At 36.6% G+C, this 16,417-nt stretch overlaps 1 protein-coding gene across 4 annotated transcripts in view; it reads left to right on the top strand.

The window, feature by feature from the left end:
* PCNX1 (pecanex 1) overlaps positions 1-16,417 on the top strand; it is a 92,723-nt gene that overhangs the window by 10,641 nt on the left and 65,665 nt on the right. For all 4 annotated transcript variants that reach the window (XM_087721710.1, XM_087721714.1, XM_087721720.1 and 1 more), the window contains exons 2-6: positions 1,652-1,860; positions 7,100-7,205; positions 7,838-7,883; positions 10,005-10,094; positions 11,409-13,091. In XM_087721710.1, coding sequence (XP_087577836.1) covers positions 1,652-1,860; positions 7,100-7,205; positions 7,838-7,883; positions 10,005-10,094; positions 11,409-13,091 — 2,134 coding nt within the window. The remainder of the gene's footprint in view (positions 1-1,651; positions 1,861-7,099; positions 7,206-7,837; positions 7,884-10,004; positions 10,095-11,408; positions 13,092-16,417) is intronic.

Consider the following 16,417-nt stretch of genomic DNA (forward strand, 5'->3'; position numbering starts at 1 on the left):
GAACCAGTCAGGTCTCTTAACAGCCATTATCAAAACAAGCTTGTCTGTATCCTGTGATTGGCTGATAGGATGAAAATTAAATACTGTACCATTCTGTTGGTCAAAGAAACGCAGAAGGCCGAAATTGTGCTCAAGATTTCTCCAGCTAGAGTGTTCATAAGTATTTCATAAACTGTACTTATATTGTACATATTTGCACAATCCTCTATTTGCCTTTAAGTCAGATAGATACTCCACTCTAATTGACCACATGAAACCCTTTTCTCAGGTACTCATGACATTTGCTTAGGCACACATATAACATATTCATTCACATGCTAATAACTGCACATGTAAAACGCACTTTTTCACTCAGGAATGGGTGGGGGTCCAGAGAGTAAAGATACAGACTTTTGGGCGGGATATTTGGTGCATACTTAGTTACACCGTAGCCATTATTATTTATTAAATTTATTTGCCACTCATCTCACAGTTTCAAGCTACCCTGAGCCGCTTACAATGTGACAAAATATGCAAATACAAAGATAATTATAAATACAAAAACAGATACATATATAAAAAGTTCACTCCACCCCCCCCCAAAAAAAAAACCCTGGGTTTGGAGTGGAGAGGTGGTGCTGCCTTCCCTATTACTGCACCAACCATCTCCAGCCAGCAGCTTCTATTTCAAGACTCCAAGCAAACTGGCATAGCCAAGTTTTAAGTCTTTCTTAGTTTGAGGCTAAAAGACCTCCTTCCAAAAGACAGGGGCTGTGCCAGAAAAGGCTCTTCTGGATCTCACCAGCCAAAATTGGTGCAGACTGGATAGAGCATGTATACATTGCATATGGATTTGGTGGATGTTATGCCCTTCAGATGTGTTGAACATCAGTTAGGAGAAATCTACCAAAAACTGCATTGTTATTTCTTAATAGCCAGCTAGTGCTTTGGACTTTGCGGTCCCTTTACTTCCTTGCTGCATATACTGTAGCTGAATTGTGGTTTTCAGTATCTTAAAGCATGTTGCAAAGCTTTCACTTTCTCAATTTTCCCTTTCAATTATGTTTTAAATCACTCTCCTATTTTTGAGAATGTCCTGTTTGAGGTTAGGCATGAATATGTGGATATTTCTTAATAGTTCTCTATTTAAATAAGATTTGATGGCATAGTGCTCTGTTTCTATTCAGTAATAAGAAAGATTATGTTGATTTAGGATTAGGATCCGGGGTCACCTCATTTCTGATCAGTTCCATAACCTGCATGTACACCTCTTAGATGATCACTCCATTTCATCTGTTTGGTTATCACTACATTTTTTCTGTGATTTGATGACTGCATTTTTTCAGCCTGCATAAGGGTAACTGGAGCCACATATTAGTACAGTCCTTTTTATTTTCATTTTACATCTCAGTATCCTTTTAAAAAAGAGTCTTTATCAATTAATACTCTTTTCTAGAGAAAACATAAACTCAAAACTTAGATATAGATTGAAAACTTATGCTTCTTTCATGTATAACATATATTTATATTGTTAACTATATTTTAATTACTGCCTAAATACGTTGTACATGACAAGTTGTGAATAATCTGATTCAAAGTGTATGTAACTAAATGTTTGTAAATAATTTCCCTAATTTCCTCCTCCTATCCAATTCCTTTTCTTTTTCAAAAGGCTCTTCCTTCTTCCATGGTGATAGTAGCAATTTACTGCCCAGTGATAGCTGCTCTCTTCATTGTCCTGAAGATGATAAACTACCGTCTTCACAGAGCTCTTGATGAAGGTGAGATTGTGGAGAGAAATGCCAGTGAGCAAATGGACAGGAGTGCAAAAGCAGAACAGAATAACTCTTCTACCAAGAGAAGGGACAGTAATGGACCCAGGTAAGAAATCTTCAAGATGACCATTTTTGGTCACTATTTCTATTCCTGTAATTATTTATATTCTGAAATGATTTTTTAAAGTTTTATTTTTTTATCCTGCCTTTTATTATTTTTATAAATAACTCAAGACAGTAAATATAACTAATATTCCTTCCTCCTCCTATTTTCCTCACAACTACCACCTAGTGAGGGAGTTGGGTTAAGAAGAGTGACTGGCCCAAAGTCACCTAGCTGGCTTTCATGCCTAAAGCAGGGCTCACAATCTCCTGGTTTCTAGTCTGATGCCTTAACCAGTGGACCTAAGTAACGATTCATTCCTTTTTGTAGGCTACAAGACTTGTTTTTTCAGATTTTGGCCTACCTGCCACTGTACTCATAGCTGCAGATTATTTATCTACTGGCTTCATTTGGAAGCCATTCTATACAAAAGATAAGCAGATTGGTCCAGGTTCAGCCTAAACAGATTTAGAATTTCCCCTGAAACAAATTTCTACTCAAAGTTTCGTCCTCATTTTAATTTCCTGGCTGTAGGACATTATAGCCGCAACAACAACTTTTCTTATTCCCATGATTCAAGAAGATAGACAAGTTGGGTGAGGAAGAAACTGACATCCTTATTTACATACTGTGTCTCTTTTCATTATTCAGTGCTTATAGTAGTTGTTCTTTGCTTTTTGTTAGCTTCCAGAGCACAAAGCATAATTGCTCATGCTTGGTCAGCTCACATAAGGACTTATGCAATGTAAGGCTGCCCATGAAGAGCATCAATAAACAACAATTGTTGAAGAATGTGGCAACACAAGCAATTATGAGCGTTCCTCATGTTACATCATTGTTCTGCAACCTGTATTAGCTTTTGGTAAACAATGCTGGTTGTTAACCTAAAAAGCTCTTTATGGCACGAGGCCAGGATATTTGAAGGCCCACCTCTCAATGATTGTTTCTACCTGCTCTATTAGATCTGCTTGCAGGGACATACTTTGGGTGCCATGTACCTTTACAATTGTAGTGCCTTTTCATTACCACCTGAAATTAGCTTGAACCCTCACCCTGCTGGCATTCCAGAAAACATTTAAAATTTGTTGGATTTATGTGTGGGGATTGGTAGTTTGTGAGACTTGTTTCCTTATTTTTATTCCAGTGTTTTATTCTTGGCCGCTGTTTCTTATTTATTTATTTAGTTGGTTTATTTATATTAATGAATTTTATATTTTGTTTGCTACCTGGATTCACTTTGGCAAGAGTGTGGCTATAAATTGAAATGAATAAATAAATTCCAATTTGTACAAACTGAACATAGAACAGAACAAAAGAATTGTAAAATATTTGTACGGCTCTTCTTGAATTTCATTAAGCTATTAAAAAGCGGCTTTGTCTCTAGGTCCTGGTTTAAAGTGGGTAATGGGTCCTGTGTGGGTTCCCCCCCCCAATAATGACTGATTTTTCCTGTACTTCTAGTGAGGTTTTTGTTTTTATTGTGTATTTTATAAATTACTGAGTTATAGAAGATTGGGTTAGCCTTTAAACTTAGCATGCTGGCTTGTGTTCTTCAGAGTTTTTGTGCAGTATCTATTCTGTTATAGATTTTCTATTCCAATTGTTGAAAGTAGTAGAAAATAATACATGAAATTGTCCTTGATTATTGAGCTAAAATCATTATGTGTTGTTATAGGTTGCATTATGCTTATATTTGTGGGCTTCATAAGAATATATTCACTCTGAATCCATTATATAAGCCAGAGTCTAAAGAGTAGCACTTGAAAACCCAAGATTTTCAAACAGGTCCCTTCATTTTTCAGCATGAATCAGCAGATAGATATGGACTTTTGCCACAAAAAGTGCCTGTAGTGAATGTGTGGGAAACTTTTTACTTTTTTATTCCTCTCCATCCTAGCAACTGATTTCCCGCTGAGGATACAGAAGGAGATAGTAGCCCTAGGAACATTAATGCCTACTCAGAGGCTGCTTTAAAGTACCCATGAGATTTTGATCAGGATTCTAAGGCATGACAGTTGTGGGTACATAGCTGGCTTAAAAAATCCTATCAACAAGGATTCGTCATCAACAGGAGAAAAGTATCAAGCAGGGAGCCATATGGTTCAGTCTTCTCTTCTTATGTATTCATTAGTGCACATGATAAAAAATGTGTGAGATAGCTAATCAACAACAATCTTGATTGGTTAGAGAAATGTACTGAAAGTAGTGGAATAAAATTGAATACAGAAAACAGCAAAGTTGTACATCTGAACAGCAAAAATCAAATGCAGCAATATAGCACAGAGGTTGTCTTCCTTGGGCTATAGTGCAGTACAGAACTTGAGAAAAAAACTTTGAAGTAGTAGTTGAATGCTACTGATAATGAGTCAGCAGGATGATGTGATTGCAAAAATAAAGACAAAATTTTAAAGGCTTTAAAGGTCATAACCAATACTTTGAAGATGCTGGGTGAGATCATCCGTCACCATGGACTGATATATCATCAGATATATGTTGATGATACCTGCAGTGCTTGGAAGCTGTGAGGAGCTGGATGGGAAGCAATGGGCTGAAACTGAATCCTGACAAGACCAAATGGCTCTGGATTTGGAGTTCCATGAGAAATTGCTACTTTTGTATGGGATGGCACTACCCCATACAGACCCAGTGTGTAATCTGGAGATTCTCCTGGATTCATGATTCCTGCTTGAAGAGCATGTGATAGTCATGGCCAGGAGGACCACTGCATACCTGCAGGTTGTGCACCAGTTATGCCCTTTCCTATCCATAGCCACTTATACCCTAATTACCCCCCACCCCCCGTCTTGACTATTGCAATGCACTCTGCAAGGGTTGTACGGCTGCCCTTGAAAAGCATCCAAAAGCTGCAGTTGGTTCAATATGCAGTAGCCTGCAGGGTTTTTACAGACATAGGTGTGCACACGTGTTACCTCTCCTGCCGAAGGTGCATTGGCTGCAGATTAGCTTCCGGGTGCAATTTAAGGTGCTGTTTGTCACCTTTAAACCCTTTGTGATTTGAGACTGGGTTACCTGAGGGACCATCTCTTGTCTGTTACATCTACCCCACCTACTAGAACAGGGAGACAGGGAATGTTGCAAATCCCATCATCTAAGGAGATACATCTGGCAGGACCCAGAAGAAGTGCCTTCTCCTTGGTGGCTCCCTCCCTTTGGAATAAGGAGCCCTACAGAAATTAAACTTGCCCACACTCTGACATTCTTTCATAAGACCTTGAAGATCTGGAGAGCCTAGAGTTGCATAGAACCCATCAAATGGCTTAACCTACCATGTGTTGTTCCGGGGGGGGGGGTGTAAGGTGGGGAGGTTGTTGTTTATTTGTTGTTGTTGTTATCATCATCATCATCATCATCATCATCATCATCATCATCATCATCATATTTTTTATACTGTACTGCTTGTAAGCTACCTTCAGAGTCATTGTCAGTCAGTAGGTGGACATAAACAGACTGCATTTATCAGACGAATAGCCAGTGAAGTTTGTGGAAAAGAGGTGTAATATCGGCCATTCTAGGGGCCCCAAAGACTGCCCTCACTGCCACACTTTAAACCAGCTGAAGCTTCCAAATGGATGTCAGGGTTAGCCCCATGTAGAGTGCATTGCAGTAATCCAGACAAAAGATGACCAGGGCTTGAGGAACTGAGCACAAGAAGTTATAATTCAGGAAAGGTCACAACTGGTGCACTAATTGGAACTGTGCAAAAGATGTCCTAGTCATGCCTGCCACCTGCTCTTTTGGTAGCAGATGTGAGTTCAGGAAAACCCACCTTGTTGTTGACTTGTGGTCTCTTCTTGTGAAGCAACTGCCTGGAGTATTGTGAGTGATCTCAAGTCTTCTCCTTGTCCCAAGAGAGATTAGGAAGAGCCTATCTATTTGCTTCATTCTGCCACATTTGTTTGCTCTATTTTTAGCACAGACATCATGAGTTTGCCATTTCTTCCCCAGAAGTGTCCTCATCTTCCAATCCATCTTTTGTTAAGATTCACCATATATATACGGTTTTGATGAGAACATTTAGAAGTCATGGGATTCCTATTTTTCTGAGCATATTAAACAACTTGCCATGATTAACACAATTAAAGGCTTTTCTACATAATCAATGAAGCAAGTATCTTTTTTGGCTTTCTCAATTATTCAGCCTGGATAAGCAGTAATATTTCAGGTTCCTTAACTTTTTCTAAAGCCAGCTTGAACATCGGAAAATCTTTTTTTCCAGGTAGAGTTTTAATCTACATTGGATGTTTCTCAGCATTATTTTTCTAGCAATTAAGAATATTGTATGATAGTTTGCATACTCTGTTAACTCTACTTTGGTATTTTTATTTTTTTAAAATTTATTACATTTATATGCTGCTCTTCTCACTGCTGAGCAACTCTGGGTGGCTTCATATATACAGCACACACCCACCCACCCACCCACACACACACACACCACTGAACATTGAAAATTAAAAAGAACAAAATAGGGTGGAGCTGGGATCTTCTTCTTAGTCTATTAACTATCTCCAGAATAGGACACTCCTATTGGGACCGCAATCCAATCGGCAGAGCCAGATTTTTAGACCTTTTTTAGAAAGCCAAGAGGGTGATGGTGGATCTCACCTCAAACAGCACAATGTTCCAGAGTGAGGGAGCCACAGCAGGAAAGGCTCTTCTTCTGTCAGCCATTGTATCACTCCCCAGTCTGGTTAAAACTTTTACTGATTCTCTTTCTGTTGATTTCCATATTTCTGTGAGTTATTTCACCAGTTCCTGTAGCCTTCCATCTTGGTAATGACTGGAGTGTTTTATCTTACTTCATCTTCTAATACTAGAGGTTCTTGTAAGTAGGGAATCTTTTATTGTACAGTGTTTTAGTATACACCTTTTCTTTAGCATACCTATTTAGAATCTTGTTAATTCAGAGATCTTTTGCATTTTTGTGAGAATAATTACTTTTTGGATTCTGTCAACTTGGGGGCATTTTCATGTAGAATAAGTTGGGTATAAAACATGATAATATAAAGAAGCTTATTCTTACTTGGATATAGAAGAGATTGAACAACTCTTGATATTTTGCTAACTAGATATTTTGGATTACAACATTGAATTTGTAGTTCCAGTAGATGTACTGAGTATTAACAATGCTGGCAATTGAAGAACTTTCAAATATATCCTTTGGTATAACTTGACATAGATAACCAAAATAATACTTTAAATATTAAAATTTCTTACCTATTAGTGATCCAGGCGGAGGGATTGAGATGTCAGAGTTTATTAGAGAAGCCACACCTCCAGTAGGATGCAGTTCCCGAAATTCTTTTGCTGGCCTAGATCTAAATAACCAGGTAAGAACTGTTTGGGGACACATGTCTTTTTTTAGTTAAATTCAGCTGAGCCAAATAACAGTACCCTTTAACGGTCATAGTTATTTTTATTTTATCATCTGTTTTAGTTTATTGAGGATCTGTTACTTCCTTTGCTTTTTGTTAACTTCCGGGATTTTAATATTGTACATTTGTTAAATTATTTCAAAGTGACTGGCAATGAAACAGTTATTTTTGTTGCTATTCTCTGCAGTTGTTTAACATTGGGATGATAGGATTCTGTGAATTATTGTATGTTCATGTATTTGGATGTCTGTAGGTATTACTAATTGCAGTTATTTATGCATTATTGTTATGAGTGCTATTAATCATACACATTATTTAAAATTCCAAAATATATTTTCTGAAAGGAGCAAAAATAGCACAATGATTTAGGGGAGAAAAGCAATTATATGATTAATTTGCAGTAGACAATAGCTTAAAATTTTGTGTTTACAAAATAATCTTTTAAAAAAGATTTTTTTAAAAGCTAAAAGTACTATTCCTATTATTCTATTAATAAAGGGGATTTCAGGTATTTACTCCAGTTATCCCAATTTTGCCTAAGAAGGTAAATTATTGGTGCAACTTATTTGGTTATTTCTTCCTTTTAGATTGGATCAGGTTTATCTCGTCATGGAACTGTAGCTACCATTAAAGGTAACGTTCTGACTTTCATCTTTGAATAACCTCAGCAGATGGATTGGTATTAAAAAGATTTTATATTACTTTGTTGATAGGTAAAAAATAAAACACAATATAAGATGCAGAAAAATTCTTATTGATCCTTGAGTCCTGACAAAAAAATACAGAATATGTTTACTTTAAATTGTAATTTTTTTAACTCTAAAATTGATATCCCAAGAATTCTACCCATTTGCTTTCCTGTTGCAGTAGCATGCTTCTTCCACGATTGAAACCTATTATTCTGGAATGTCTTCCAAAGTATTTCCAAGTAGAAACTGGTTGGAACTGTCACAGCTCTAGTTATCTTACATGCAGTGATATTTATAGACCATATTCATGTCTTTGGCAATACAGCCAGTAATTAAAGATGATATTGCAATAGTGGCGAATATTTGTAGCTTGGGTGTAGATTGAGAGTGTAGGTTCATTCTCTGAGTTTGTGGGTTGGTTTCTGAACATTTTGTTACCAGGCTAAATAACATCTTCAGCGGAATTTAGGAATCCCCAAATTCTATGGAAGTCGTCTAGTCTGGTAATGAAACGTTTAGAAACCAACTCACAAACTTGGAGAACAAACCTCCACTCTCAGAGTTGGTATTATTTCATCTTAAGCTCTATAATAATTCTTGTTTCCTAATATAGTTAAATGAACTACCAACCCAATCTCTGTAGCGCTTCTTCAGAGCACAGCTTCCATGTTCATAAAGTTGGAATAAGTCAGGTCCGGCCGTACCGGTTTTCTCTCCTTGCAATTTTATTTGATGCACTAAATCTGTTCCAGTCTTTGGTTGAAGTTACTTTTGTGTTTCATTTGAAAATGTAATGGTTTATTTCTTTATGCAAAGTTATTATAAAGTTTTATATTTCACTTAGTTGAGCCTGAGGTGGTGGTTTACAGTAATATATAAATAAAACACAGCTAATGCAGCAAAATGAACTAACGTGCATCATCAGCATTCAACTGCTCTAGAAAATAATAAAGTCTTAACATTTTCTGAAAAACAGGTAGTTAGGGACATTTCCTAACTTAGGAGAAAGTATAGAGGATTTCAGGGCTTGGGGCTACCAAGAAGACATTTGGTGATTTCCCATCTTCATCACTTCACATGGAATCAGGACCTTCAACTTAGTTTCCTTTAAATAATGTATAAGTGAGCCAAATCTTCTTGGGGATATAATGCTGAATGAACTTTTGTTGATATAAAAAATTACATTAAAACATGTCCTCGGTGTGTGTGATTCTATATGGAAGAATGGATTCAAGAATTACAGGTCAATAGTATCATTGCAAACAGGGAATCTAGAGATGTTACTCAGTGCTTTTTCATCCTTATATAAAGGGTTGAGACTTGTTTTGGTTTTAAGGATGCACTGACCATTTAGGATTTCATTTGCAATATATATCCTCACCATATCATATATGAGAGTCGTTTTCGTGCTATCCTCTTATAGGGATTATCTGGGGCTGTTCACTGGAAATAGTAAGGTAAGCCCTGCATATGATGAGGTCTCACAGACTGCAACTGGCCTCCCTGTTGTAAATTTTGCAGCTTTTTGAATAGTGGATGTTACACTAGCACAGTGTTTTTCAACCACTGTGCCGCGGCACACTAGTGTGCCGTGACATAGTGTAAGGTGTGCCGTGGGAGAATTACTTTATATATAGTCAATATAGGCACAGAGTTAAATTTTTTTAACATTTTCTAATGGTGGTGTGCCTCGTGATTTTTTTCATGAAAAAAGTGTGCCTTTGCACAAAAAAGGTTGAAAAATACTGCACTAGCAAACTCTCTTAGTCTTCCATGATGTGTCTTTTCTCTCATCAGTTTTGTTGTTGCACAGGCATATTAGCCTCAACATAATGTAATTTAATATGGTGGAGATGCCCTATTATCTTTTGGTTTTCTTAGTTGTGCTGTTGCAATGAAATCTTACATTAATGCAACAGTATCCCTGCTGATGTAATACAGGTTAGAGTATACAGTTCAGATCATTATAACTATATGTAGAGAATTAAAAACACTTTTTAAATTCTATTTTCTTTTAGGCATATAGGGTGGTGCTTTCTGAGCTAACATTATTTCTACTACTTAGGTGATACAGATACTGCAAAGACTTCTGATGATATCAGTCTGAGTCTTGGCCAGAGTTCTAGTCTTTGTAAAGAAGGGAGCGAAGAGCAAGGTATGTATGTCTTGTTCAACCTCTTATGCATTATATCCATGTTACATTTTTAGTAAAACAAATAATAACTGTCTTAATTTTGTATTTGCAAAATAATAGTCATTTAACTGTAGCTTGCTGTATTAACTGATCATTTTATCTATTATATAATCAAGCCTAAAGTTATGGTGATTACATCTGAAGTCTTTTGATATTCTAAAGTCTTTTAATTTTTTTCTACCAAACCTCAGAGGGTGTTAGATGTGTCATAAGTATTTTTCTCTGTGGATTCATATGCTAGTGATATGAATCTTAATGAAAGTAGCTTGCAAAGAGTTAGAATTAAACACTAAAAAAAAAGACTGCACTACAACAAACTTGATGAAATGATTTTCACACATATCCATATGTTATATTTTGCATGCTTCCAGATCTGCAGTCAAGTGAGCTAATGAACTTAGCATAATATTCATGCAATATTAATGACTTGTTTTTGTTATCTGGATTTCATCAAAAAGTTAGCTTATTGTAATTATCAAGACTGATTACTTACAATATTTTTATTCACATTATTTTATTATTTAACTATGGGGGCATGATGGCTCGGTGGTTAAAGACTCTGAGCTTGTCAGCTGGAAAGCTGACAGCCCAGCTTCGAGACCCGAGCTCCACATGACCGGGTAAGCTCCTATTGTTGTCCTAGCTCCTGGTCTTGATAAGTAGTAAGGGATTGCATTTTCAATTTCCCGCAAACACCTATGCCATCTCTGCCCTTTTGACTGCTGCCACCAAGCTGGGCACTGTGGCTCAGGGCATCTTAGTTCACCACAACCCTGTGGCTGTAGGAAGGGCATAGATGGTTGGTGGGGGACTTGCAATATTTTTGTGGTTATCATTACAGGCAGGCCCCCAAGCACCCAAAATTTGATCATGTGACCACAGGGATGATTCAACAGCTGTAACCTGGATATTGGTCATCAAGCTCTTCAATCAGCCACTGTAACTTAGAATAATCACTGAATTAATGGTTGTAAGCTAAGAACTACCTATACATTGTAAAATACTTATTCTACCTCTTGGGTCTTTGCATTAATTCCATATAATAGTTGTCTCGGTTATCGTTTAGGGCTTTGGTAGACTGTGATATTCTCATGCATAGGTTTTCTGAATGATGAATAACTAAGAAAACAAAAAGAAGTGTGGATTTTAATCATGTTTGTTAGAACAGATTCTGTATTCATACATTAGCTGAAAAAGAAATCTAGAATATGTTTTATAAGCAGTGAGAGTAATATGCAAAATTCTTAATGTTGCTTCATTTTTTTAAACAAACAGATTTGACAGCTGATCGGAAGACTTTTCATCTGGTCTCCGTTGATTCCTTTGTATCCATTCAGCCCTCATTGTCAACTGCACAGGAGTTATCAAGAGACAGTACTGATAAAGTGTGCCTTCCTAATCAGCATATAGATCCTTCTGTGTCTAATGCATGTGATACTGAAATGGCTTCTCTTGTCCCTTTGCATTCACACTCCTACAGGAAAGATCATAGGCCACGAGGTGTGCCAAGGACTTCCAGTTCAGCTGTTGCATTTCCAGATGTATCACTAAATGACTTTCCTCTCTATCAGCAAAGGCGGGGGCTGGATACTGTCAGTGAATTAGAAGCTTGCAAGCCTCGAACAGGATCCAAAGAATCATTAGCTGAGAACTCATGTGTCTCTGGTGTATTTCAACTAGATGATATTCTAAAATGTAGCAGTCCACAGCTGCTAGTCAAAAGCAGCAGGAGTAAATCTCTACAAGCAGATAAAAGTGTTGATAGCCTGAGAAGCCTGAGTACAAGAAGTAGTGGCTCAACAGAGAGTTATTGTAGTGGGACTGACCGTGATACCATCAGTACTGTCAGCAGCTATAAAAGTGAGCAGACAAGTTCTACTCATATAGAAAGCATGTTGTCAGACCATGAGGTGTCACCTAAAGAAGAGAAAAAAGGCAGCAAGAAAAAAGACTATGCTCTTGATTCTGAGGACTGTCACATTGCTACTAACAAAAGGACGAGCAAGGAAAGAACTATAGTTGAAACTAACACCAGCAGTTGCATTCAAGTAGAAGAATGCCTGAATGCATCAGAGGAGATGCACAATCAGAGGGCCCTTAGTACCTCTGCTTCAGAAGAAGCAAATAAGAATCCTCATGCTAATGAACTAACAACACAAGCAGAACAGTCTCCCGGAAACCCTACTGTGAAGAGAGATGAACATAAAGAGAAATCGTCTGTGGTTGACTCAAGAACTTTTAAGGAAATGGTAGAAAAGCAGAAGGAGGGGGATGTGCGTCCTAAATCCTGTAGCTTAATCCATCGGACAGCTTCAGCTCAAAAATCCAGCAGGAGAAGGACAGGGAAAAAACGTGCGAGTAGTTTTGACACAAGTCGACACAAAGAGTATATTTCCTTCCGAGGGGTATCTGCTACCAAGCCCCACAGTGCAGGTTTTTGCCATGATGAAGACTCAAGTGATCAAAGTGATTTGAGCCGAACTTCAAGTATGCAGTCAGCCCACCAGTTCAGCAGTGATAGCTCTTCCAGCACAACTTCTCATTCATGCCAGTCTCCTGAAGGAAAATTCAATGCCCTAAAGACAAAATATATTGCCAAAGAGAGAGGCACAGACTTGGAAAATTCTTACAAAATTCACTTGGGCACTGATGCAATTGTCAAAAAGCATTCAACCCGACAGACTCATAGTACACACAGTGCCAAGAGTCGTACCAGGGTATTAAGCTTGGATAGTGGTGCAGTAGCCTGTTTGAATGATCCAAATCTAATGATGCCAGATACAATAAAACAACTAACAACTTCTAAATCTGACTTAGAGGCCAAAGAGGGAGAGGTGCTTGATGAGCTATCTCTGTTGGGAAGGGCTTCACAACTAGAATCAGTCACTCGCTCTAGAAATAGCTTACCAAACCAGCCTATGTTTACTGAAAGAGACGATCAGGAGAAGGGAAGCCTTGGTAAGTAACTGGAATACTTAGATGTAACACAGTCTATCAGTGCGTTTGTTCTCTACATAGTCTACATTGGCTTATAAGAAATGTCAACTTTTTGCAGGTCATCTATATTATATGTGTTTTACATTTTGAGATCATTTTATGCTGATACTATTCTGAACTCAATTAGCATTGCATAGTAAATAAGACAGCATTACTGTTGCTAATATTGGATCCCTTAACACAAACTGAGACAGGTTGAACAAATACAAACTGTACAGAATTATTGAGGTCAGTTGGGCACATTGGAATGTTGAAAATGTGGTATTGAGGATGGCTTGGCAGGCCTTCTCACAAATACCTAGTTGTCAAAACACAAACTGGTGATGTTGTTCCCTGCTATCAAAGAATACAATCCCTACTACCTCTGGTTACCATTTATGTTCTGATCTAGTGAGCACACTTCCAAATAAATAATAATAATTAAAGCTATCAGTTGTATTAATTTTCTAAGAATTGCTGTGATTATGGTAAATGAGAACAATATTAGAAGCTTAAGTGCCAGTAATTACAGCCTAATGCCAAAAACATCAATTTAAAAAGCCAGGCAGGATAGGCAATCTGACAGGTGCCCAGTGAGGTATCTGTGGGCATATTGGTACCCAAGTATATGATGCTTTGTATTTGTCATCTAGTAAAATATTTACTTTTATCATGTTTCATCTGTAATAATGAGGTAAAGTTGAACATATTTGCATTCTACTTCATCAAGCTCTTAAATATGTGTAACATCTTTCTTTTCAAGTTTTTCTGTTGCATCTCTTTGTGCTATTGTCATGACTGAACAAAACACAGATTACTTTTCTTTTGTAGTGTGGTACCATCTACCCTTTTTGTGAGTCCCATAAGTTAGCTCTTAATATGTGTGTGGTTTCCTCAATATAACAGTTTTTATATTGTTTTCATCATGGCCAAATATTCCAGTGGGACATGGTTGCAATGTATATTTTAATCCTGAATTAGTGCAAGTATTAAACAGATGCTAATTTCTTCTAAAGCATATATATGCATGTATATGCAGTAGATTTAAGATCCATGTTTGTTTTTGAGGACAATGAAACCAACTCTTTGCCTTCTCTTTGCCCTATTGGCCAAGGCTTCTGAAGATCAAGGAGATTTTTCTTTCCCTAAAATGGCTGTTATTTGATTCTTTAAACACATTAGGGGCTAGTTAGTTGTTTGCTTGATAGGTCTGTTCAAGTTCCACTTTAGCTCACTTTTAAACATACTTGACAGTCAAGAAAGCTGAAGTCTATTAGTACAGGCAGTCCTCGACTTACAATGGCACTGAAAAAAATGACATGACCATTTTTCACACACGATCGTTGCAGCATCCCCATGGCCATGTGACATTTGGATTATTGACAACTGACTCACATTTATGACATTTGCAGTGTCCCTGGATCACCTGATCATCTTTTGCAACCTAATGACAATCAAAGTCAATGGGGAAACCAGGTTCACTTAACAACCATGTTACTAATTTAACAACTGTGTTGATTCACTTAACAAATGGGGCAAGAAAAATGGTAAAATAGGGCAAAATTCACTTAACAAATATCTCACTTAGCAACATAACTTTTGGGCTGGATTGTCATCGTAAGTTGAGGACTACCTGTAGTAGCAGCATATCACAAGCACACCAGCACCTTCCAGTTTAGAAATTCTTGCAAAATAATTATGCTTTGCATAAACCTGAGCTTTCATATAATGTTGCCAATGATCAAACACAACTTAGAACAATAGAGTGGCAGAAAGAAAAGCATCTCCAATTGACGGTTCTGGTTTGTAAGCATTTCCTCACTAGTATCTTGTATGTTTTTAACAATAAATAGTGCCAGTGAATATAACTTATAACTATAGCTTATACGTTATAACATAATATAATATAATATGCTCTTCTATCGGTATAACTTGACCAATTAATATAACTGTTAATAGAAATCTGGTGAGAGGGTTTCTGATAACTTATATTGACTGGCTGTTTGAGTTTAATTAGCATAACTATTTGTGTGTGTGTGTGTGTGACTTTTTATATATTTGAATTTTATCCCACTGTTTACCAAAGTAGCTGATGCTTCATCTTTAAAGTATTTGCAGTTAAATGGAAAGACAATTACTATTTTTTCACTTATGAAATATTTTTAATAATTCAACAAAATATAAGTATAAACTGATAATATAAGTATTATCATAATCAGTGATGCAGAAAGGCTTATTCTTCCATTTTTATTTTATCATAAAGAGATATAGCAAATAAAAATGTTAACAGTCTTTGCAAATAGAAATGTTAACAGGCATTTGCAATGCAGTTTGATTAGTTGTATTGCAAACTGAAATGCCTTGGACTAGAAGGATATCATGATTCCCAAGCTTTTATGTTACTTAAAAATTAACATTGTTTTCTTTGCAGACAATCATATAATAATAGTGTCCTAGACTTGTTTGCTAGTCCTTAGCATCATTTTTTTTTAAAATGTACCTGTTCATTTTTAAGAAACTACAGATCAATTTTATTGTATCACGTTGGAATGAAGTGCTTTCGAAGTTTTTTCAGAACTAAGAATATACTATTCTAGCGATAATCAGAATTGATAATGCAAAGAGGCTGAATTTAAAATAGCATTTTCCTGCATTTATAATATATTTGTTTTCTTCTAATATCTTAATTATTAAGAGTACTACTCCAGTTAAGTTGTTTCTGTGTTCATCTAATTAATAAAATAGCAACTTCAATTTGATCCTCCAATTTCCACTTTTTTGCTGATTGCATCCAAATGTAACAGTGCTAACAGGCCAAGTTAGGTTATTATGGAGAATCCTCTACTGTTTTGTGTGGCTTTTTCCATCATGAGTCAATGAGGGCTTGTCATGTGTAACCTGAGCTAATTATTGTTAGCAAACACACTAACCAGATCTAGGTTGCTTTAAAACTGAAATAGTTGAAAGGTGAAATCTCTGTGATCTCATGAGATTTGTGATATGCATCAACTCATCAGATTGTGATAGTCGTGATTAGCAACTGGCACAGTATTAAGTTTATTCTAGCTTCCCTTGATATAAATTCTCCGAAAGAAAGGTTTTCTCATCCAGTGTTGACATCATTCACTAGCATAATAGATGACTAATAGGTTCATTATTTATGGTTAACTATACTAAACTTTCTTATGAATAGAGTGCAGTCAAACAATTCTACTTTCATAAGTGAAGAAAGTTATAATGCTCACTTTGGCAATTATTAACAGTTATAGTATCCTCAATGATGAGGTTTCATAATAAACCTGTAACTT

The sequence above is a fragment of the Thamnophis sirtalis genome, unplaced genomic scaffold (assembly GCF_051295495.1).
Source record: "Thamnophis sirtalis isolate CommonGarterSnake01/CBP01778 unplaced genomic scaffold, rThaSir2_p1.2 scaffold_1, whole genome shotgun sequence".
Lineage (NCBI taxonomy): Eukaryota > Metazoa > Chordata > Lepidosauria > Squamata > Natricidae > Thamnophis > Thamnophis sirtalis.